Source organism: Polistes fuscatus, unplaced genomic scaffold (genome assembly GCF_010416935.1).
Source record: "Polistes fuscatus isolate 324 unplaced genomic scaffold, CU_Pfus_HIC Scaffold1, whole genome shotgun sequence".
NCBI lineage: Eukaryota > Metazoa > Arthropoda > Insecta > Hymenoptera > Vespidae > Polistes > Polistes fuscatus.
In genome coordinates, this window is record NW_025112997.1 from 1041818 (window position 1) to 1066925 (window position 25108).

Below are 25108 nucleotides of genomic sequence, written 5' to 3' on the forward strand. Positions count from 1 at the left end.
TAAACATAAAAATATATTTTATTTTTATATTTCATTTCAACGATAGTTGTTATAATAGATAATAATTTTGAAGAAAAGAAACGAAATGAAATATGCAAATTCCTCTCTAGTGCCTTCGTTCTAAAATTTCATCATCTCTTTGAGTAAAGAATGTGTTTTTTAATCTATTTTTTATTTCTTTTTAATAACGTCGCAACAAACGACATCTCGTATTTTTCTTATTTTTGAGTAAAAAATCGAACGATAAAAATAAATTAATAACGATGAATTCTAGACGAGAGGAATGATTATTTATAAAATTCATTTTTAATCAATGTTAATTTCACACTTTCCGAGTAGATCCGTTTTACTATTAATATTAGGTATTAGGTAGGATGGAGGGGAGTATCCCAAATGACAAGAGGATGTGCGGGAAGTGCCGCGGGAACCATGATAGTTACCGTCCTTCTTGTTAGAAATCCGAGTATATATAAAATAAATTATGATATTTTTTTAAATAAATTTTCAAACAATAAATACTTCATTCTATATAAACAAATATTATTATAATAATAAAATATTATAACAGCGTGTGCGTTATTATAATACGCTTAAAAACATTAAAGATTAATATTAATCATAGCTTAAAAATAAATATAATGTACACTTATTTATTTAAACATAGCTTGTTGTACAAAAATATATCAAATATGAATTCTTATAATTAATGCTATCTTGTTTTCAAAATTATCTCGAATATATATCGAATATTTAAAATGAACCAATCAACGAAAGGATGAAAGAGCGAACGATTTCTGATTGGTTTATTCTAAATAATCGAGTTATCTCGATTGGTAACTCGACAATCTGATATAGTAGTATCAAGTGACATGAAGTCGACAGTAAATGATTTTTACGTCACAGATTTCACAGATGTTGCCATCATTTTTTCTCTATTGTTTACTTACTAAAGGATATACGTATAATGTTATTACGAAATACACGGGCAAGTGCATTAACAAATTGTTAATTAAATCGAATTTTTTTTTGAATTAAATTTTAATAATCAAATGATAATATCAGATTAATAATCAATTCTATTCAGTATTAATAAAAATCAGATTATTCGAAGGTTATGTTTTCAAGGGGTTTGATAAAAACGCCTATAATTTGTAAGGATCATCGTTTTTACGATGAGAACAGGTGGCATGTTAGATGCTCGTGAATTTGGAAAACGCATACGTCGTTTGATAGATGTTAATTATTCTTATCGCAAACTATTACTTTTCATTCTCATCTGTGGGGGGGTATTACTATACTTTGGGCCACAATTTGCACAATGGCTTTTTTCTACAGCCAGAGAACCAATAGAAGGTAATTGTTATAAACTGAGGCATAATTATATTAATATCATTTTTAAATGAATTATTTATTTTCTTATAGCATTCGAGCAAAGTTGTATGACTGAAAGATTGGCTACTTTTCATTTAGATGCAGCGGAATATAATGTAAATATACTTCATGATCCACCTTTGGAAAATGAACCACAATATTTGCCATACATTGGCAATGGTGTATTTGGTGTACCTGTTGTGCCCAAGGGCTGGATGTATATTAAACGCGGTAGAGCTTTGTTATTACCAATACAATGGCAACCATTGATCACTCATTCTTTGTATGAGAATAATTTTTATAGCGAAGCTACAGTAACTCATTTCACCAATGGAATTGTTCATAAGTTTCAATGTCTCAGAGAAGGCTATCATTTAAGCTTTCAATATTATGCTCATCGAGTTTTAGATGCCATATTAGTGCAAGATATAAAAATTGTTAATCCTACATCGCTTTCTCAAGAGGTAGCATTAAAGCCGCTAACTGCTGCTCATTGGACTAATTCAAAATTAGAAACTATTAAGTGAGTATTATTATTGACTTGTTTAAATTTTGTTTAATCGTAATCATTAGATACAATGACTATGTACTGTGTTTAGGATACAAGTGGATCGATTCATTCATGAATATAATTTAATATCTGGATTTATTCCTTTATCTGACTCAAATAAGGTTATTGTGATATCGATAGTTTATAAAGATCCACCAAAAGTCATTCAAGTTAAAGCGAGAAGTACTATTAAACTTGAATTTCTTACAAGCGTACAATACAGCGAACCAGTTTCATCAGAACGATATCATATTGAAAGAGATGTAACTAAGAGAAAAGCCGTAGATGTGAATATTTTAAATAATACATTCAATTTTTATATTTTTTACTTGTTTGTATGCAATTGATTTTATATATTTATTTTGTTTAATGTAGACCTTAAAGAAAGCAATACTGCAGCAACAAAAAGGTTTAAAAGAAGAGCACATAAAAATGTGGCAAAGTTATTGGTCAACCGGTTTTAGAATAAGTGACTCTAAAGCTGCTGGAGCAATTAATGGTCATAAAATAAATTCAACGATGTATTTGATACTTTCTCAAATACCACGAGGCCTTGTAGATGTAGAAAAAAAAATAGCAACCAACGAGGGTTGCTATCATGGTCATCACACATTGTAAGTCATTAAAATATATTTTTTTTTCTATGTCATCATTTAAAGAAATAATTAGACAATTGAATTAAATATATATGTTTTTAAGAGATGCTCCTAAATTATGGAAAGATACTTCATCGGTTGATGCTGTAAATGAAATAGTCGATGCATGGTTATTAACTTTAGAAAAACGAAGTTGTCATCATTTAATGGTAGGAGGTCCTCCCGCTGTACAACAAGCTATTGTTTTAAGTCTCGGAGGTTTAAGATTTACCAATCAACATCTGGAATTTAATATTGACCCACAATATCTCCATCGTGATTACTTATTTAGGTACGATGAAATTTATTAAATATATACGATACTATATTTTGTTCGTAAAAATATTCTAATTATTATATTTCCAGGAGAATAAATTATGGTAATGTAACCCATGTAAATATATCGGTAAAAGTAGGAGAAGATAATCGTGCCATATTGGGCGTAGCTTTGGATAAAAGTGATAGTATATATTTTGGATGTGATGCAGGCTGTTTAGATGCACCAGTTTCTTTAAGTCAAACTTATACTAATTTTCCAGTTAAATTAACTAAACCATTGACCGCTATACTTTATATTACATCCGACTATCAACATATGCAAGATTTGAGAAATGCTTTACACGTACATGCTGTAGACGATGGTACATATTTAATATTTATGCGTTTATGAGATGATACAAAAATATCTGGTGCATTAAATATTGTTTATTTGTTTTCCATAGCTCCAGCCCACGATCATCACGTAATGGCTTTACACAAACATGGCCATCAACTCGGTGGCTTGCCGAATCTATTTTGGATTAGTATATGTTTCCTTATCGTTGTTTTTCACCTGTTCCTTTGTAAACTAATAATGAACGAGTATTATGGTCATCAACAACCAAAAGTACGTTACAATAAACTTTAAACACTGTACATAGTTATTTTATTACAAATACAAATTTTTAATCTATCATTAGGATATATATTATATATATGATATATGTATATCTTTTTTTATCATTTAGTCGTTTTCTTTTTTGCAGAAACAATCATATCACATTTGATACTTCGAAATAAGATTTTATATTAAACTACATTCATATTTTGCTTTTACTTTGGGAAAAGTAATCATTCCAATAAAATTGAGGAAAGCGAAATAAAAAGTCTGATCGTAAAAAATATTCTGTATATAGAAAATCATTGCTATTTAAAAGTAAAAAATAATATACGAGAAGACCATGCCCCTGTTAACGCGTTGATCACTACCTAATCCAAATCTGAATTATGTTTCTGTTGAGATCGGGAAAAACACGCATTAGATCTAAGCGTGATGATCAACGTGTTAAAAAGAATTGTACAAAAATATGTATAATACTTCTGGATTATTCATTTTTATTTAATAGACATATGTAATAATCTGCAAACGTAATGAAAAGATCTGCTTTTTAAACCAATGATATTTGAAAGAGTGTGTGTGTATATATATATATATATTCATCTATATATACTTTTTAACGATGCACCTTTGGTATAGTAATTTATATTTCTTAATAATACATTAGCAATACTTGTCTATTATTATTATTATTATTATTATTATTATTATTATTTATTATTATTGTTATTATTATTATATGTGTAAGTCTTTGGCTCATACTTTCCTGCCAAAAAAAACATAGAAAGTTTTTTTTTCACCTATGCGAGTGATTTATTTTCCTCTTGTAATTAGCAAAGTATTTTAATGAATGAAATATGTAACAGATTAGAAAATCATTTTTCATGTCTACGTATAATTGGCTATGATCAATTAGGCTTAATTTCTTTTCCCTTTTTCTTTTTTAAACTCGTGTAAGATTACTTACGAAAGGAACTTGATACGTCCACCGATATATGTAAAATTCGAACATTGTTTTCGTTATTTCTTTCTTTTCTTTTCTTTTGTTCTTTTTTTTCTCTTTTTTTCTATAATTATTTACATATAAAAGACACAGCTCTAGTGGTTAATACTAACAATACTAATAATTATTAATAGATATACGTAAAATGTTCAAATATGTATATCACATTAATTATAACTTTAAATTACGTTCTCTCAAACGCATTTTTTAATATACTTTAATATATATATATTTTTTGTTTGTTAAATTTATATCTCATATATCGTTTAATATTATTTAGAATATGTAAAGTCGTTTTTTTACTCTTTCAGCAAATATTGCAAATATTATTTTATTTGAAAGTAAATTATGCACAGGAGATGCATAATGCAATTTTCTAATAAATTCAAATAATAATAATAATATATTTATGTATCTCGAGAGTGCATCTACAAAATGAAAAATTTTGATTTTCTATTATCATTTTTTTTTACGTTTAACTTTTGCATCCTATATAATTTTTCTAATTTTTTATATTTATATACAAAACATATGAATAAATAATTTACTAAATTTGTTTATGTTCTTATACTTAATATACATTAATATATGTATTTATTTTGACTAGGTCTTTGATTGAACAGCTAACGATTGTTTGGCACAATAAATATCAAATTTCATTCTTAAAAACTAGGATTATAGATCGTTAACGATCATTGTTTTGATCTTTGCAATATTTTACCACGTAATCACGTCCTTATTAATCTATTACACGCGAATTATGAATTTATTCGTGTATTATAATGGCACAATATTGTTAATAGTAAATTTCGTGCTTTCTTTTTTTTTATATAATTAATATATTATATATATATATGTATATTAATTAATTATTTATATTAAATATATTCGAAATTCGATCATTCTTGAATAGGAATATTATTTTTGTTAATCTGTCTCTCATATAACGAAAAATGTTTAATTCAAATTCGAAGTAATTTTTTGTCGAGATGATTTTCGAATGTTAAAATTTATTTTTAATCGTTGACTGTATAACGATACTCTCTCCTCTCTCTCTATCTCTCTCTCTCTCTCTCTCCCTCCCTTTGATTTAAAATCGATAGGAAGAAAAGTAGTTCGTCTTCACGACTACGAGTAATTTTTTAGATTCTTCTTATTCATATTAAAATTTTTTCGTAGGAAAAGTTAACGTAACTTTTCGACATTATATTATCAACAATTAATATTTCATTTATTATTTAATATATATATATATGTATATCTTTTAATATTTACATAATTATTTTTAAAATTTCTTCTTCTACGATTAGTCAAAAAAATTTTATTATCGCCGGCAGTTACATTTATATACATACATATTTTATATATGTATATATGAGCCAGTTATTATGAAAGTAGAGTGTTTAAATTATTTTTAATATTAAAAAAGAATATTTTGTCGTAAGTTACTATTTAACTATTAAAACTTAATGAAAGAAAATTATTTTTCAATAATAGACATACTTATAGGAAAAATAAAAAAATGTCAGTGTGTTAGTGTACGTCCAAATATTTTATGATAAAAATGTATAAATAACTTAGAATCACTTTAATAATTGCTGGCTAATATATAAAGAAAAGTGTATATATATATGTATATATAATAGATTTTTCAACAGATTATACAATATTGTTAATCTCAAAAAAAATTCTCCATATTTCTTGAAGTAATGTAACTACGTTAATAACTTCACGAGAATATGACGTTTTACATTTACACATGCAGTACTCTATTACAACACACGTTCATTTTCGTTGCAATTACAAAGTCCAACATGATATTTCTATTATATTAATATTTCTTTCATATCTTTTATAATTGAAATCTACCGTCCATTATATTTCTTTTGGCACGTCGACATATTGACGTTTTTATTTATTTTATTTTTTTTTATTTGTTTTATATTTTTTCTTTGCTTATTTTTTTTTCTTTTTTTTTATAAAATAATTATCTCATTACTCGCAATTGTGTATACGTAGTAATATATACTAAGGATTGCGAACACGTTTTATTTTTTGTAAAGAAAGCTATCAATGATTTGATATTATTTACAATATGTAAGTACCATTCAGACACCATATATATATATAAGGTGTCTGAAATTTTTCAAACCAAACGATTTAAACGTATTCTATGCACGAAAATTAGAAGAAAAAAAATGTGATATAAATAATATATTATAATATATTCGTGCATAGAGAGAGAGAGAGAGAGAGAGAATACACAAACACCGTTTAATTGGAAAAATCTCGAACATTTTCCATATATATGCTATGAAAACTTGATTCTCTCATATATATATATAGCCACAATTATTATTATTATTATTATTATTATTATTATTATTATTATTACATAATTATTTATCTAAGAGATTTTTTTTCCTTTCATTTTTCTTCTTCTAATATTTTAATATATTCTATCAGAAATGTTATTATCGGTACAAAAACAGCGGTGTTCATCGAGACAATACAAATAGAAATATGAGAAATAGAGCCGATTAACAGGAAGAAATGTTGTTATATTTCAAAATCGATGTTCGTTGAAAATATTTCAGAGTCTTATTATATTAAACGCGCGTATATATAAGTTATAAACTTCATTTTCTTTCTATTTTTTCCCCGATATGCAACGGTTTTATTATTTTTGTCAAACAAAAAATGTGCGAATATATCGAAAGAAAGCAAAATGAAAGAAATTTGGAAATTTTCTTTACGCTTATTAATTAATTATTCTCGCTACAAATATAGACACGATCATCATTAATTACAGGACTAAAAACTATCGTAACATCATCATCATCATCATCATCATCTTCATTATTATTAATATTTTTATTATTCGTCGTGTATTTTTATTTTTCTTCTCTTATCTAGCAATTCTTATCGTGCTGCAAGTATTTTTTTTTTAATTTTTTTTTTTCAATTTGGCCTCTACTAATGTTTTTGTACAATATCGTCTTGTTAATTAACGACGTGATAATTAATAATATTTTCATTTAATTCGATTGAAAAATCAATTTAATATCGTATACATATTATTTGCGTGTAAATATTTTACATAGAATTTTCTCCAAATAAATGAATGATTAAACAATAAAAAAAATTTCTTTTTACAGATTAGAATTTTAATTATTCTCGTTAAAAATTAATTCAATCTTTTTTTATCGATCAATTTTAATCTTTCCTTTTTTTTTTTGAAATCTTTATTAGAAAATGACAAATTTTGTGTAAAATATCGCTTACGAATGAACGTTTAGATTATTAGATGATATATGTACGTACGAATAAACGCGATCGATTAGATCAATTAGTATCATAAAACATTTAGGGCAAATCCTTCCGATCAATTTTTATCAATTGAAATAGTAAAAAAACAGATCTTCTATAGTTTTTATTATTTTTTTTTTTTAATCTCAAGAGTAAAAAACTGTACTCGAGTATATAGATATCATAATCGTATAGTTCGATGAAAGTTAAGAAACGATTTAAACGTCGTCGAACACTATGATGAAAATTCGGAGAACGTCGGTGATGCACTGTAGATAAATCCAATAGGAGTTTTTTCGTTCGATTTCGTTGAAACGTCTATTTTTTCGGAGATACTGTTGATCGGTGTTGTTGTCTGAAATAAAAAAAAAAAAAAAAAGAGAAATTAAAAAATATTTTTGAGCAGTTTAGAAAAGTCGAAAAGGATTCATACATATTTATGGGATATACATTTAACACGTTCAGTGCCACGTCAGTCACAGGTAACTGACACTCACAATTAATTATTTTTGAAATACTAATAAATAAAGCTTGTGGCCTGACAGGGATTTCTGAATTCGCGTGACGCTCAACGTGTTAAGGGACATTTTTTTAAATTCTAACAAACAGATAGAAACAAATTTGTTAAGAACCTGTTCAAGGTCACAACAGTCCTCCTCCTCCTCGTCAGGACTTGGCACATCTGGCAACTCGGATAATTCACTAACGATCGATAGTTTTTCTGTTTTTTTAGCGATTCCCTCATCGACATACACCTCCACCTCGGTCTCATGCAACTTTGGATGATGCTCTGAACAAGGTGGGAGGTGTATGAGAGCGACCTAGCTAACTGATGCTGTTTCTTCGACTGACGGGCTTGCCAGTGCTTGAGTTTCACCTAATTGTAAATCGAAGAAAAAAATTTTATTATTATTAAAAAAAAAAAAAAAAGAAAAAAAAAGAAAAGAAAACGTTATTCATCTATAAGAACTGTAATGAGAATAAAATTTGTTTCTTCTTCTTCTTTTTTTTTCTTTGCTTTTTTCTTTCGCTGTATATGTCTTTCTTCAGTTACCATTTGCATGTTTTTGCTCACTTCGAGATGCACGCGATGGGAGTGGACTGCTACGTGAACCCGAGGTCATGCTTTGCATCGTTTGACTCCTTGCACCGGAAAATCGTGTCATGAATGTTTGTCTGTTACTACTGTGTACACCTCCTGGCTGTATCATATTCAAAAAGAACAATTTTATAGGAAAAATGTTAATGTCGATATTTAAAATATTCATAATTGCTTCTTTTTTTTTTTTTAATTTTTTATTATTAACCCTTTGAGTACTGAATTATTTTTAGCTAAAGTGTTTTGTAGGGACGAAATAATTTATTATCTAATAATAAATTATATTTAATAATTTTTAAGTTTTTGTTTCTTACATAATTTTGATGTGACATAATTCAAAACACATAACGATATTATATTATTTGAATTTTTATTGACAAACTTACGTATATGCGTCGATAGAACCCACGCTGGCAACTTTTAACAAACGCATATATGCGTCCATAGCAGTCAAAGGGTTAAGAAATTAATAATAATTTAGATTTGATTTATCAGAATTGATTTATTTATTTATTTATTTTTTGTACTCACGTTAGGACCAGGTCTAACGTTCTTGTACGGTTGAAATAATACAAGATAAACCTTAGGTGTGAATAAACAACCAAGAGCAACAGATGCTGAGATGTTGATACACATACACATACTTGCTATTTGAACCTGTATAACAATGTCCAATGAAATCCTTTTTTGCACACATACACACGCACACGTACACACACACACAAATGATTACATTTAAACGAATTATCAAATAACTTGGATACCTTGTAATCGTTTTTCGATCCAAAATATATAGGAACAAATGCAAGCCAGACTATGCAAGTCGAGTACATGGTAAAACCAATGTACTTAGCTTCGTTAAAGTTTTCTGGTATTTTCCTTGTTTTAAATGCGTACAATGTACACATCAATATTAGGAACATATTGTACACTAGAGACATCATTAATGAGAATGTTGAGACTCGACATGTCAATACAGCTGATAGTGGATACGGATGAATCTCTGTTGTGTCAGGTGGTTCAATAATTAGCCAAACTATGGCACCGATCAGTTGGACTGCAGTGATCCCTACAAAAACGGGAGTCACGTAATTCAGGATCAAGCTCGAACGGCACGAACGGCCAACGTGTGACTACTCTATCAATTTCATTCGACTTAATAATGCGGAAAGATCTGTCAGATAAAATTCTATTTATATGATATCAATTTATATTTGTTTGCTTTGTTCTCGTTTAATTAAAAATTCAACGAATACGTCGCATTTTATTTTACGACTTTAATTTGACACATTTTTCTTTTTGTTTCTTTTTTTTGCAGAGTGGAGGAGGAGGAGGAGGAGGGGGGATTATCCATGATTGATAATCCCCAATTTTATCTGAAGATCAATCAATCAGTTTAGATAGCACGTACTCACCGATAGCAATAACAACTTGACTCTTTGGGGAAGTATAGGATGGTCTTTTGATACTTTTCGTACCTTGATTGAATATACGTGAAATACGATTAGTTTTGGTAAGTATAGCGCTGTAGCAAATGCTCAAACAAAGTCCTAGACCAATACGAAGATACGTGCAATTCCATGTTGTTGGTTTGCTCAGTATAACAAAACTCATTCCGTAACAAGATAAAATACCGACGAGTAACACGTAGCATAATTCACGACCGGAAGCCATGATCACTGGTGTACGATTGAATCTGATCAAATAGACACACAAATAAAAAATAGTATTTTAATTAATCTATTAACTGATTACATTTCTTTTTAATGATAATTATATCGTAATTGTCGACTTCTTTCTTCAAGTATTCGTTAAGAGTAGAGAATGCGTAATTATTAGGTAAGGTTCGATCGATTCATAATTACTATCTTTTACAATTCCGATTCAAATGACGCTGCTATCTTACTTTTCTAATTTTCTTTCTTTCTTTCTTTATTTCTTTTTTTTTTCTTCAATCCCGTGACATCGATTAATTGTCTTCATTGCATCCCAGTTCATGAGTCGATCTTTTTTTTCTTTTTATCTTTTTATTATTATTATTATTATTATTATTATTATTATTATTATTATTATTATTATTATTATTATTATTTATTTATTTATTCATTTATTTTTAGATATTTTTTCTCTCGGTTATTCATAAATAAAATAATTATTTTGATTGACTTACCGAATAAATACAAACGTAGTGAAAAGTGTACTGAGAATTCCAATGGATGCGAACACAAGTGGTACTAATGCCCAAGGACTAGTCCATGATATAACTTCGGCTGTTAGTTTAATACAACTTGTTTTTGTTTCGTCTGGAGCATAACCAGGTCCACAGCTGCTGCAGGTATCGTTAAACACGTAAGCATCTTCTCTACAAGCTACACATCTCCAACAACATGCCTCCTTTGCAAGAGAAATAGATCAAAGATTAATTGTTATTAACACGTTTATCATATTACAGTTTAATAGATTTTAATAATAATCAACGTTAAGTAAAAATATATTCAATTGTACTAATTAAAACAAATCTAATGTATTTAAAATGAACATTACTTTATCTACAAATTTATTTTCTAACGCGTAATATAAATTATCAAATAATATGTAACTTTCAATGATAACTTTCGCGAGACAGATTCGTTGTTTAATACTAAAATGCAATGTTTTTGAAGTTATTGAATTGAAAATTAACATTCCATTTATATCTACAAATTTATTTTCTAGAGTAATCTGTATTATTAAATAATATACAATTTTCAATGTTAACTTTCACGAGTTAGATTAATTATTTAAAATTAAAATTGCAATGACTAAAGATCAAATCAGGCTAATCGGAATTTAATTAAACGGTTAGTAAGGTAATCATGAGAAATTAATTGCTATCCACAGGTGGTAAAGATCATAATGCAAAGGTTTTTTTTTAGACAAAAAAATAGCCTCACACATTAGAGACCTCAAACGATGACGAAAACTACGAGGTTAATTAGCAACGTGTTATTCAAAGAGAGAGACAGATAGACTAAAAGAGAGAGAGAGAGAGAGAGAGAGAGAGAGAAAAACAGAAGGAGAGAAACTGCTTCAGAATAACGACTCGTTTTACATTTCTTCCGTAGAGTTTCATACCCTTTTTTTCCCCGAGTTTTCGTGCTCAAGCATATTACTGTTTTTTTTTTTTTTATTTTTTTTAAACGAGCCTAAAGGCACGATTTTTAAAGGTACAAAAGAAAAAAAAAGAAAAACTCTCGACAATTCTTTTTGATCTTTTTCCTCTCTCTGTTTCATTTTCTTTTCTTTTTTATTTCCTCGTATGTGTATGCGTGTACGCGTGTGGAAGTGTATTTGTATATTTTATTCGATTAATTCTCCTACCTGGAAATTTCTCACATGACCTAGGGGACAATTATCGCTGCATGAACTTCTTGGTATATGCAATTCACCAGCTCCTGTTGCCCATCTGGTCATATTGATATCAAAAGCCAATCTAATGATTTGAGAGAGAAAAAAAAAGAAAAAAAGATAGAGAGAGAGAGAGAGACAAAAGAGACAATGAGAATAAAATGATAATTAATATTATCCACTAATCGAGTAAATTTAATTAATATCTACAGGGATCTCTAAAGTGCACACACACACGCGCGTTAACGTTATAATTTATTTGAATTTAACCCTTTGAAGTGCTTAATACTTTTAATTGAAATGTTTTAGAGATATACGGAATAATTTCATTATCTAATAATAAATTATATTTAATAATTAAAAAGTATGTATTTGTTTCTTAATATAATTTTTATGTAACGACTCAAATCAATAATCAATACGTAAACCAACGTTACATTATTTTACATTCATATTGACAAACATGTATATACGATATTATGGCAGTCAAAGGATTAATTTATTACAACGTTAGGGTCAATTTTAATTTGAGAGATTTATTTTTAAAGAAATATCGATCGAACGTCAATTTTCTATTTAAATGTCTTATTAGTTGGTTCATTTAAAAAAATTTCAAATTATATATGCTCCCAAAGAGATTGAAAAATATTTTCTTATAATAAAAAAAGAAGAAAGAAAGAAAAGAAAAAAATTGAAAAATAAAAAATATAAGGAGAAAATATAAAAAGGAAGATGATAAAACTTACTCCTCTTTCCAGGTTCCAATCAGAGTGTAATCGAAACGATTCTCTTCGTTACGTTGATATTGATAAATATTATAAAACCCATAGGCGTCGCCGTTGATATTAAATTTAATTTCTGTACCTTGACGGCCTATAAAAAAAGAAAAAGAAGAAGAAGAAGAAAATAGTAAAGGAAAAATGAAAAAGAAAAATCTTATCTTATGAATAGCGACGACAAAAACAACTTTTTCTCGTTAAAATAATAAATCAATATACGTCTTCCCATAGAGTGTGTGTACGTATGTGTGTTTGTGTGTGTACGGTGTTATATACAAAGTGGAAATTATGCGTGAATCCTTACCAATGAAGGTAACATTTCGAATATATTGCAGAAGTTGTTGGCCATCGGGTGCAGGTTTCAAAGCTTCGCAAACATAATGCATTCCAGGAAATTCATTTACGCATTCTTCTTCTATCACGTTGTGAACCCCGTGAGCCATTGCATAGACAGCATCGACTATGTGAATAATAATATTGAATAATTAATAAAAATCAGAAGAAGAAGAAGAGGAAGAGGAAGAGGAAGAGGAAGAGGAAGAGGAAGAGGAAGAGGAAGAGAAAGAGAAAGGTAAAGGATAAAAAGAAGAAAAAAAAAAAGAAAACATAATTAAAATATATTCGATGCGTTTCGAAAGAACAAAAACGTTTTTCGTTGAGTTATTTATATATGGAAAAGAGCAAAAAAAAAAGAGAAAAAGAAATATCTTCGTTTGATTAAAAGAAAAAAAGAAACACGAAGAAAAAAAAAAATAATTAGGTCAGGATTTTTAACGAGTAAAGTCTCAAGAATTCGTCGGGTTTAAGGGCTTTGCTTCGAGCTATTTTAAAAAGAGACAAAGGAGGTACGACTGTAGGATAATAAGAAGAACAAAAATATATGTAACTATGTGTGTTAACTTTGTTTCAAGCTAATCATCTATTTCATTAACAAAATTGTCATAATTATTTTTCAAAATTATATTATTATTATTATTATAATTATATATTCTGATTGTATTATATAATATTATAATCCGCACAATGTTAAATAATAGAATTAAAAACAATGAAAAAATACATTTCTTTATAAAAATATTATTCATTACTATAACTATTAGACTATCCAGTAAATCAATGGGTGGTTTTTTTCTCCCCTCCCCCTCGTTTCATTTGTTCAGAAAAAAATTCCACTGATACATATATTATAAAAAAATTTATATTATTTATACTTTGATTATTACATTTTATGAACTTCTCGCACATAGATATATTTTATTATGAGAATTAGAATAACATAATATTAAAAATATATATTTACCAACGAAAGGTACTAGCCCTTCTTGCTCGTAATCCTTAAGCTCTTCAGTACCAGTGCATATCGTCGTCTTCTCGGTAGAAGCATTTTTACTAAAAGTGCATTTATGATGCTGCGACCAGAATTCACGGAACCATATATTCCTACAATTTACTATCTTTCCAGGCAATGATTCATGTGGTACATTACTTTCAGTCTGTCCTTGACATTCATTAGCCATTCTTGGACGAAGATTTAAATAATATTCGTCAAATCCTTTAAAAATGTAATAATAATCGTAACCGATCGAATAAATATTAATATTAATAGAAAATAAAAATAATCATTAAAAAATATTTAAAAAAATAAAAAAAAACATTTAACTTAGTTTAACAATGTAATTAGTCTAAACATTACTTATGTTTAGACAAGTTAATCGAGTATGATCGGCAACAACAACGAAAAAAAGATAAAATCACCTTGAAGGGCAGTCCTAAAGGGTAGTATAGTGATAGCACCCTCTGCAGCAAATTCTTGATCTCGAACTGGATAAACTTTAGCACCCCAGGAGTCACTACCAACCCACATGAAATGACCCGTACGATTGGCTCTCACCGTAGCTTGAAGTAGTTTTCTGAAACATAACAGATGACAAGAATTATATCCTAGATAAAAAAAAACTATCTTTCTCATCTATACGTTTCCTAACAATTCATCCATTCATCTCATCTATCTATTTATTCATTCATTAATCCATGAATTCATTCAACAATTAATTCATTCATTTGTTGTGAATGATTCATTTATTCTTCTTTAAGAGTAACATTAATGTAAAAGATAATTTTATATATATATATATATATGTACATTAAAATACACATGATATTTATGAGGAAATATATAATATAATAGAGTATATACAGGAAGTTAAAAGCTAAAAAAAAAGAGAAAGAGAGAGATAGGGATAGAATTAAAGCCATTAGTGTTGAGAAGCTTTGGAAAACGTAACCATGGTAACACCAAGCTTATTCTCAACTTAAGTATATACATCCACATTATCTACGTGTTTATATATATATATATCTACGATCATCTATGATACTTCAGTCATTATAGTCTTCAGTTTAGTTTCTCGAATGGGAAACGCCATGACAGGAAGAGGGATGAGAATGAGAATGAGGACAAGAGGGGGGTCTAGGACTAAGGAGGGATGAGCCAACTTGACAATAACTGGCAAGGGTATATATATATCAAAAGTTATTACTATTAACTGATAAAATTACTTTGATAATAGGTGTGAGCAGTCTTAAGTACGATAGAATACGTTTATTCTCATCTAACTTCTAATCAAAATTGAATGATACACGTAACTTGACAAATTTCAATCTTAAATGATTTTATTATCTTCGAACTATAGTAGTCTTTAAATTTATATCATAGCTTTTTTTCCCTTTTTCCTTTTATTACAAGGTGGATGAAAATTGTCGAGCAAAAGAAATGAATATAATGTGATCTATCGTAGCAATACGATACGAACACGGATAGGAAAAAAGAAACACGAAAAGTAAAAGAGTGAGAGAGAGAGAGAGAGAGAGAGAGAAGATTTGAAATCTGTAAACTTATATCGACTTATCAAGTACGGTCCAACGAAATCGAATTCAAGAAGTAATGGCTTTCTACTGAGGTAAGTAAGTACACACGTATATATATACGTATACTTAGATACATATGTCATAAGACAAGATTCAGAGAAGAACTATTTTAAAAATGATTTATCTCTCCGAATGATATTTCTTAGAAATGGAAGGTATAATAACTAAGGTAACGTTCATTGATATACCATAAATGTATATAAATATAATATTCATAAAAACAACATAATAATCTTCAACGAAAGAATTATTTTCTTGTTTCTTTTTTCTTCTTCTTCTTGTTCTTCTTCTTTTATATCAATAAGATTATATTTTATATGTAATAAATTGAATTTTGGAAAATCATAATATGTATGTATTATCTACGGATTAAAAAGAAATGATAATATGTAACAAAGAAAAACAGACAATAATATCAGAGTTTCCAACAACTAACATTAGAGTCGAATAATTCAATCACGCTGCTTTCACGTCCAGTACGGTTTCAAACTATCAAAATGAGGCTAGGGAGAAAGTGGGGGTTGAGGGTTTGAGGGTGAAAGAGAGAGAGAGAGAGAGTGAGTGAACTAACAAATGAGATCAATTTCAACCACATATCGACGTTCTCGAGGAAACATGAACGTGTTTCACGGTTCACCGATAACGTTGAGTTAACAATCCGACACTTTGATTAATAAATCCAATAACTTTAGAACTTTCCAAGAATGTTAATGAAGATGATTACAATGAAGAAATATTTGCGAATGTATACCTTATAAATTATGTGTGTGCGTGTGTATACATGTGAGAGAGTATTATCTTAAGATAATTTGTAACATTTTGATAATATGTATTTTAGTATCACGAATGAAATGCGTGGTGAGTGTATTTGGGATGCTAGCTAACTAATTGAATCTCCAACACACAATATGAGAAGATAAATTGAATTTCGTTCGCTATATTTATTTCCCTGGAATCGATCTTCTTCTTTTTCTTCTTCTACTTCTACTTCTTCTGACAGTGTTTCTTTTTTATTTTGTTCTTCCCTTTTCTTTTTCTAAAATATCAATCACATTTTTGCAAAAGTATAATTGATTAATATTGATTAATAGAGACAGTCTAATATTTCTAAAAAAAACATGAAACATATATTTTCTATTATAATTTCACAATTAAACAAATAATCAAAATTCCCATAACTCACTGTATCCTATTATTAACTATCGATGTAAATATTTTTAAATAAATATGAACACATAGATAGTGGATAGAACATATTTTTTACTTTACTTTTAAACAAATCGAATAAACATCTCTCTTTTCTCCTTACGTATGTATTTTTTAGATTTATATTAGATACACCCAGAAAAATATATTTCTCAGTTAAAAGAAGTAGAAGAAGTAGAAGAAGAAGTAAAAGAAGAAATAGAAGTAAAAAAAAGAAGTCATAGATGTTTTTTTTTATGGTAGGAAGTAAGCACAAGCAGATACCTTTTAAAGATACTTGTCTTATTTTAGTAAACAGTGGCTTTTTGCTAGGTAATCCTTTGAACGAAAAGGGAAGTCGGTCTCAATACCCTTTCGAAAAAGGGGATGACGATACTAAGAAGACTGTATATCACGACGTGTTTGGGCAATCGATTTGGAGGACGATATCGGGGTCACTGGATTACTATCCGAGCAAAGGGGAATAAGTACTCTCTTCTCTTACTCTTTCTCTCTCTCCCTCTCCCTATTTTTCTCTCTTTAATTCTCTATTGTTTTCTTCGTCACAAGAAGAACAAGAGGGCCAAGCCAAGTTAAGGACGAAGAAAGGGCGTGTGTAGTACACTGTGTACACTCCAACTTCGATATTTTATACTCCTTTTTTTCCTCTTCATCGCATCTTTACTTTTTTTTATATATTTTTATATTTTTCTTTACTAGTACTTTTACGTTACTGTTATTATGTCTTTCTCTCTCTCTTTCTCCCTCTTTCTCTCTGTTTCTTTTGTTTATTCTTTTAGTGTGTATATATAGAAAATAGATCAATGTTTGTACCAGTGTTTATTCTCGAATAAAAATTCTCGAGAAAAACTCTATACAAGTCATACACACACGTTTTCACTATACATTCGACATAATATATTCAGTTGGAAAAGTTTCTTCAAAATGTTTACTATTATATCATTCAATGTGATATCAATTTTGTTGATAAAATGTTCTACACGCGTGTACAAGATAAGGTCTAATATTTTTTGTTCTACATTTTAACTAACTTTGAGTTTACTTTATGCACACATTAATTATACACGTGTATAATTAAAATTGCACAATTAATTTTAGATTTATTCGAAATTTACGACAAATCTCTTAGATGAACAGATAAAAGAATAAATATATATATATAGGATAAATAAAAACTTTGTTAATCGTCGTGCAGAATCGTTCACTTCTTTTTTTCTTCCTTTTTGATTTTGATTTTCTTTCTTTTCTTTCACTCTTTTTTTTTTGTTACGTTAGGGATCAAAATTATTCGTAAAAGTTTGGAAAACGAGTAAAAGGGATGCGAGACCGATAGCGGAGGAGTTCTCAATCCTTTGTAATGCAAAGCTGTTGCATTTGTTCGATGGAATATCGTACGCGAAAAGTAAGAGGAAAGCACGGCATGTATAAATAAAGAATGATTTTTCTTCGACGAAAACATATGATATAGGAAAAAAAAAAGAAAAAAAAGTAATAATAAAAGAATAAAAAGAATAAAAGGAAAATAGGAAGAAGGAAGAAAGGAAGGAAGGAACGGGAGGAAGAAAAGGATAGAGATAAAGAAGGTGCTGGGTAGAAGATATCAGTGTCGATACGAAAACCCTTCGAGGAAGGTTTGAAATTTAAAGTCGATAGGTGGAAAAAGAATGTTGTTTCCCGCAGAAGCAGCAGCAGCCGGTTTGCTTCGATATTTGGATAGTTGCCAGAAAAAAAATTCAATAAAAAACGAAAGTTGAATATACACATATGTCTGGCTGGTGCAAACGTTTATATGTATGCGTAAATATTATATATATATATATATTATGAAAACCGCTAACGCCACATTGGCGACCTACGTAAATGTGATTTTTCTTTGATAACGTATATTAAAGATTCAAATAAATAAAAAAGAAAGAGAGAGAAAATATTCATTGTTTAAATATTAACATGAGCAATTTCTTCTAACGTTAATAATATACTAACATGAAATAAAATGAATGATTAATTCGTAAAAATTATATACATATAATATATACATACATATATATGTGTTGTATTTAATATAATATATATATATGAGCCGTTTATTTTGAAAGTGGCCTAACTCCATATAACCTTAAATTGAGATATTTAAAGATTTGCGTTTCAATGCAATTAAAAATATACGTAAAGAATAACAATGAGTTATGTTGCTTAAGTGTATCTAAAGGTGTTAAATTTACAGTTCCTATTAAAATAATGGCAATTATTAAGTGAATAATATGCGTTTTCTTACCAAGAATGGAGTTAGGCCACTTTCAAAATTAACAACCAGATTCGTTATAAAATTTGAAGGAACCGAAGACCATTCAACATAATTTAAGATGCTTCAAACTGTGAAAAAACAATACTTATTTTATTTTACATATCTTTATAACACTTTAAAAACATAAATTATGCGAATCAAAATATTTTTTACAAACACAAATTACAAAAAAATATTTTATTTTTTTCATTTTGTTTATGTGAAAGGGATTTAAAGAAATCATGATGTTCCGGTGGTATATATCGTAATAAGTCAATTATGTCCTTGAATTTTGCAGTTGTAATTTGTCTTATATTTTTATACAGTGGTGTCAATACAATATTTTCGAACTTTCTTGGTCTACCCCGACGTGGTATTAAATTCAGGACTTTAAAATTTTCGTTCTCATTCATTGATGTCTTATAGAAAATCTTATTCATTTTTGACAAAACGCATCCAACATATTTTTAATCAGTTTATTGGTTCTCCGTTAGAATTCTTTACCCTTTTAAAAATTGCGTCTTCTAATAATTTGTTGATACAAAATCTTCTTGTCTCATTTCATGTACAATAAAGTTATTACCTTTCCGACACTTTTTGATAATATTGTAATACTCTCGGGGGACAAACAGTAAATTATTTTTTTTTAATGCCATTTCTACCACACCAAAATCTCTACTCCTAATGGAGTTAGGCCACTTTCAAAATAAACGGTTCAGTGATTCAACTAACTCTGTAAACTTATGTGTCCAGAATTACCGTATTTACTCGGAATATAAAAAATCTTAAATGCTTTATTGATAGATAATTTGAAGCTGTACATGTTACCGTGGGTAACCGGAAAAAAATGAAAAATGGAGTTAGGCCACTTTCAAAATAAACGGCTCATATATATAATTATATCAAAATTAGAAAACATTTTATTAATTACGATTGTTCTCAACGTTTGCTTCTTTTTTTTTTTGGTCACGTCTGTATATTTTTGATAAAAATATAAAGAAATAGATAAAAAAAATATCGAAAGAAAAATACAAAAGTAATTGAATAATTCTCTGTTCTGCGGGATACCTACCTACCTACCTACCTATTTTCCTAGATAATAATCGAGTTAGGTGAATACGTCGAATAGTATCTCGCACGTAGTATATGTATATATGTATGTAGCGTAGTTCAAACGACACCAACCGATGGACGTTTAAAAATCGATATCACATATAGCTGAACGTCATTTTTCACAAGTTGCATCAACAGACCGGTCCATAATCTCAAAATTTTTATACACACACGTTCAAATACGTTCAAATATGAATGCATCAACACGTGACTTTCATGAAACCTGTACTTAGCCTGTCACAAATGTAACATTTTTTGCTCGACATTATTAATTTATCCAATTTTTTTTTTCACCTCAGATAACAACGTTGAAAAAACACGCGCGCGTGCTTTTTTATTTATTTATTTTTTATTTTTATTTTTATTTTTGTTTTATCATCATCAATTCAAATTGTATTCAGATTTACATTTTCATATTATTTTAATATTCGCGCGAATATGATATAATAAATTAAAAGATTTTTGTATAAATAGATATGGTGGGTTGGCAACCAAGTTTTGTTTATTTAAATTTTTAAACAATTTATTTTTCAATAAAAATTAACGATTAATTAATCAATAATGTATTCTGCCTTGTTAAAATTTATGTTATTGTTTAAATTTAATATATAACACACAAAATCGTTCATAATATTTTTCTATCGAATAAGAAATTTGTATTATTATTATTATTATTATTATTATTATTATTATTATTATTATTATTATTCTTGCTTTTATTTTTCATTCTTTAGTTTATTTTTCTTTCTTTCTTTCCTTCTTCCTCTTTTGGTACGTACGATTTTCTTTTATATTCGTGTCGTCTCGTTTCGAAAACATTCGAAAATAATCGTGAATTTATTTGAAATGGTGGAACTGTCACGCGCTTACAGTGTTTTTTATCGTAACATTTGCTTCCAACTTCCATCCTATGTAAAATAGTAGGAAGGAACAGTGGGGGATGGAGATGGGGTTGAGCAGGAGGGAGGAAAACGTCAAAGAAAGAACAAAAAGTAATGATCCTACCCGTAGGATATTGTCGTTCAAAGGAAACTTACATCGTTCATCATAAATCAATGATGAGATAATGGAGAGTTGGGTTGGTATACTTGATCGGTCATGGCAGAAATTAATTATGGGAGAAAGCAATATTCGAGAGAGAAATAGACTGAGAGAGAGAGAGAGAGAGAGAGAGAGAGAGAGAGAGAGAGAGAAAATTTTGTAGAAAAAATCAATGTCATCCCGGATTTATCGACTTTTAATTTACACACACACGCACACACGCACACACACGCACGCACGCACACACACATGCACACACACACACGCACACACGCACACACGCACACACACACACGCACGCAGCACACAGAGCAGAAATTTTTCCCACGGCACTAATTTTTCTCCCTAATTATTCTAATGGAATAACGAAATACCGATTTTAAATTAAACTCTTTCGAAGAAATCGGCCGATTTGAATCTAATTAACATTTTTTTTGTATTCGTTTTAATTGTAAAAAAAAAACGTCGTATAACACAATATCGTAAGTTAAATTATATTTTTAAAAAACAAATTTCTACTTTTGGAGGTTATTTTTTTTTCCGTTTAACGAGACTATTTCAATTTTTAAGATACGATCCTCGAAAAATTCATCTTAAATAATACAACGGGGGAAAATAATGAATATAATGCGATCTCCTTACCTTATATTATCCTCATCAACGAACAATACGACTCCTCGAGCATTGTGTTTCGTGCTTAGTCTCTCGACAATCCTATCAAAGTCTTCTGTTTTCGAATTTCGTAAGATTTTTTCGCTTACAGCTACGCAAATGTTATATTCCATGGATAACGATATGAAACTTGCTATACCCTAAAACAGAAAAATTACTTTTTTTTTGGCTTGTTCCTCAAGCAATTCCGTTTTATTTTTTTTTTTTTTTTTTTTTCGGACAAAAATTTTTCTTTCCCCATAACGAATTGTTTTATGAGTTTATACATGAACCTGATACACATATAGATATCATTCTAATGCATTTCTTTTCTTTTTTTCTTTTTTGTATTGTAGAAATTAAATTATATGTCGGAATATGTGTTAGAAAACTTTAGAAAAAACCGTAAAAAAAAGATATGACAAGTATCAGGTTCTAGTTTATCTATCTACGAAGTTTTCATTAAATATTTGATAATTATTATTATTATTATTAATATTTATATGTACACGTTATTGCATAAATATATAATAAATGCAATATTACAACACGAGTTATCGTAGTTTTTTCCAACATTATATATGTTCTGAAGGTATCATTCAATTTACCGTATAAAGAGAATACGTAAGGACGTATTCGTAGGAATTCCATTTGCGTTGTTTTTACTTTACGATAAAAATAGAAATCATTTTTTGAAATGCCGAACGAGAATAAAAAACGAATATTGTTTTTATCGTTTAACGATTTTTATCTCGTGTCTTACCGATATAATCAAAATACAAAAAATATATATGTATAAAGAAATTCAAATAAATCACAATTGCAAGTAAATCGTAGAAGAACTTCAGGTTAAGTAATTCGATGTAACTTTAAACTTTTTTTTACAATAAACAGACTCGTTATTTGCAAGACTTTTAAATGATCATTCTTCTTGTTTCTTTTTATCGTTCAGGAAACAACTACTTTCTTATTTACCTTCTTGTCGATACATTTTAATAAATGTTTATTATTTGTATATACAAAATCGAATTTACAACCTAATTCTATTCGCAATATTTATGTACTTATACATTAATTATTATCGATTAAAATTATATAAAAGAAACCTGTAATGTGATTTTATTAAAATAAAAAAGAAAAATAAATAAGTACGTAATATTTCAATCTAATTAAAAAATTTCCAATAAACAAACATCGTTTCATAAATTAAAATCTACGAAATTACGGATAAAAATATTCTTATCTTTTTTTTACGTACAAAATTAGTAGATGAAAAAAAAAATATACGTTTATTTATCTAGATATATTTGTCATCATATATTTCTATTATTCTTCTATATTTTCAAATTTATATCTACATATTATATATTTGTCATTGTGGAATAAAAAAGGTAAAATAAAATAAAATAAATAGGATTTACAAAAAAAAAAAAAGAAGAATTGACTGACCTTTTCACCATAATCACCTTCGACGGCAACCGTGGAAACATATTTCCATCCTAGACGATGTATCACCTCGACCATGGCCTGAGCTTGAAAACTGTCTGGTGGTACGACTCTACTGAAATATTCGAAACGACTTTTGTCGGATAATTCAGTACTTGTTGACGCATAGCTCACTTGAGGTATCTAAAACATACCATAAACATTTTACGATTATCTATTATATAAAGTCAAGAACACCAATTTATTCAATAATTTTGATATTACCTAAAACTTATCTCGAAAAATTTCCAACAAATTGTCTCTCGTTTTATTATTTCATTTCAATCGAGAAAACTAACCACCTGACTTGGTAGTTCGTAATTCGTAAGAAATAATATTTATATGTAACATTTAATATGAAATTAATGTAATTTAAAAATAATGTAAACTTCATTATTTTTCATTAACGATAGCAAACAATAATAATACAAATATGGAATAAAACATTTTGTACGGTTTATAGGACCGGAATGGAAGATAAAATATTTATGATATTAGAATATGACGACGTCATATTTGCATTATATTTCAAATAATACAAATCCCTATTCCTTTATATATCTTCTTGTATAATATTTATATTTATCTTGACCAACTGACGAGTGAACCATCTCCAATAATACTTTTCAACTAACAATATAAGGTTGTTTCCTGTCAAATTGACAGGAAACCAATTTTGTTTAAATTAATGTATAAGAATCCATGCAAAACTCGTCCTTTCGTTTTTTTTTTTGAAACGGTTAATTATTGAGTCTTACTACTTGCACAGTAGTACGATACTGATGTGTAAAATTTCAAAAAAAGATATATCAAAATTCTTTGTAAATAACGAATGCAAATAAATCTTAAAAACGTTAATTAATTTTTGTCTAAAAAATTCACAATACTCCGTTAACGTTTTTAGTGTACGTTAATACTTACTTACGTAATCACATCTAATAAATAGAAATAGTTAACGAGAAAGAACACTGAGTTGTTTAGCTCCTTAATTTCGATCTTTAGCAAATACAAAAGTAAGGACAATTCGAGTGACTCGTCAGGTTGGAAAATGAACCAATTAACGAGATAGAATGAAGATTCTATTATTCGATAGAACGGAGTACCACTTTCTATGCTAATTTCACGAAAAAATATATTCCGATCGATTACACACGACCATTAAAACAAAACTTCCATTCACAATCAACCGAGCCAATTGAGAATCTGAAATATTTATTGATCTCTCCCTTAGATAAAATAAAAGTAAATGAATGTGTTATACTTTGAGAAATAGATATGTATAATATATATATATATATATATTTTTGATGTATTTAACATCCTAACACGTATCACGTGATAAAACCTCCCTGTTACGATAATTTTCATACCGGGGTCTTTGAATGAACTA

General features: G+C 28.4%; 2 protein-coding genes across 12 annotated transcripts in view; one reads left to right on the forward strand and one right to left on the reverse strand.

The window, feature by feature from the left end:
- The first annotated feature begins 876 nt into the window (after window positions 1–876).
- On the forward strand, window positions 877–13511 carry LOC122518715 (uncharacterized protein KIAA2013 homolog). 6 transcript variants are annotated; one of them, XM_043637782.1, is made up of 10 exons: window positions 877–1353; window positions 1423–1894; window positions 1971–2208; window positions 2297–2535; window positions 2621–2848; window positions 2923–3197; window positions 3279–3442; window positions 10163–10357; window positions 11154–11193; window positions 13346–13511. In XM_043637782.1, the coding sequence occupies exons 1-8, from the start codon at window positions 1173–1175 to the stop codon at window positions 10202–10204; spliced, it is 1839 nt and encodes a 612-aa protein (XP_043493717.1). In that variant the 5' UTR covers window positions 877–1172; the 3' UTR covers window positions 10205–10357; window positions 11154–11193; window positions 13346–13511. The 6 variants fall into 6 exon arrangements, with proteins under 6 accessions (XP_043493717.1, XP_043493710.1, XP_043493724.1 ...); XM_043637775.1 differs by lacking the exon at window positions 13346–13511 and adding an exon at window positions 12990–13054; XM_043637789.1 differs by lacking the exon at window positions 13346–13511 and adding an exon at window positions 11760–12058.
- Window positions 7857–25108, reverse strand: part of LOC122518685 (metabotropic glutamate receptor 7-like) — a 53865-nt gene continuing 36613 nt past the window's right edge. For 4 of the 6 annotated variants that reach the window (XM_043637737.1, XM_043637720.1, XM_043637728.1 and 1 more), the window contains 14 exons: window positions 23683–23862; window positions 22225–22394; window positions 14766–14920; window positions 14311–14562; window positions 13315–13470; window positions 12978–13104; window positions 12205–12316; window positions 11015–11238; window positions 10260–10540; window positions 9609–9913; window positions 9376–9501; window positions 8800–8947; window positions 8378–8622; window positions 7857–8100 (listed from right to left, as the gene is read on the reverse strand). In XM_043637737.1, coding sequence (XP_043493672.1) covers window positions 8567–8622; window positions 8800–8947; window positions 9376–9501; window positions 9609–9913; window positions 10260–10540; window positions 11015–11238; window positions 12205–12316; window positions 12978–13104; window positions 13315–13470; window positions 14311–14562; window positions 14766–14920; window positions 22225–22394; window positions 23683–23862 — 2292 coding nt within the window. In that variant the 3' untranslated portion in view covers window positions 7857–8100; window positions 8378–8566. The remainder of the gene's footprint in view (window positions 8101–8377; window positions 8623–8799; window positions 8948–9375; window positions 9502–9608; window positions 9914–10259; window positions 10541–11014; window positions 11239–12204; window positions 12317–12977; window positions 13105–13314; window positions 13471–14310; window positions 14563–14765; window positions 14921–22224; window positions 22395–23682; window positions 23863–25108) is intronic. The other 2 variants (XM_043637746.1, XM_043637756.1) reach the window with 2 other exon arrangements.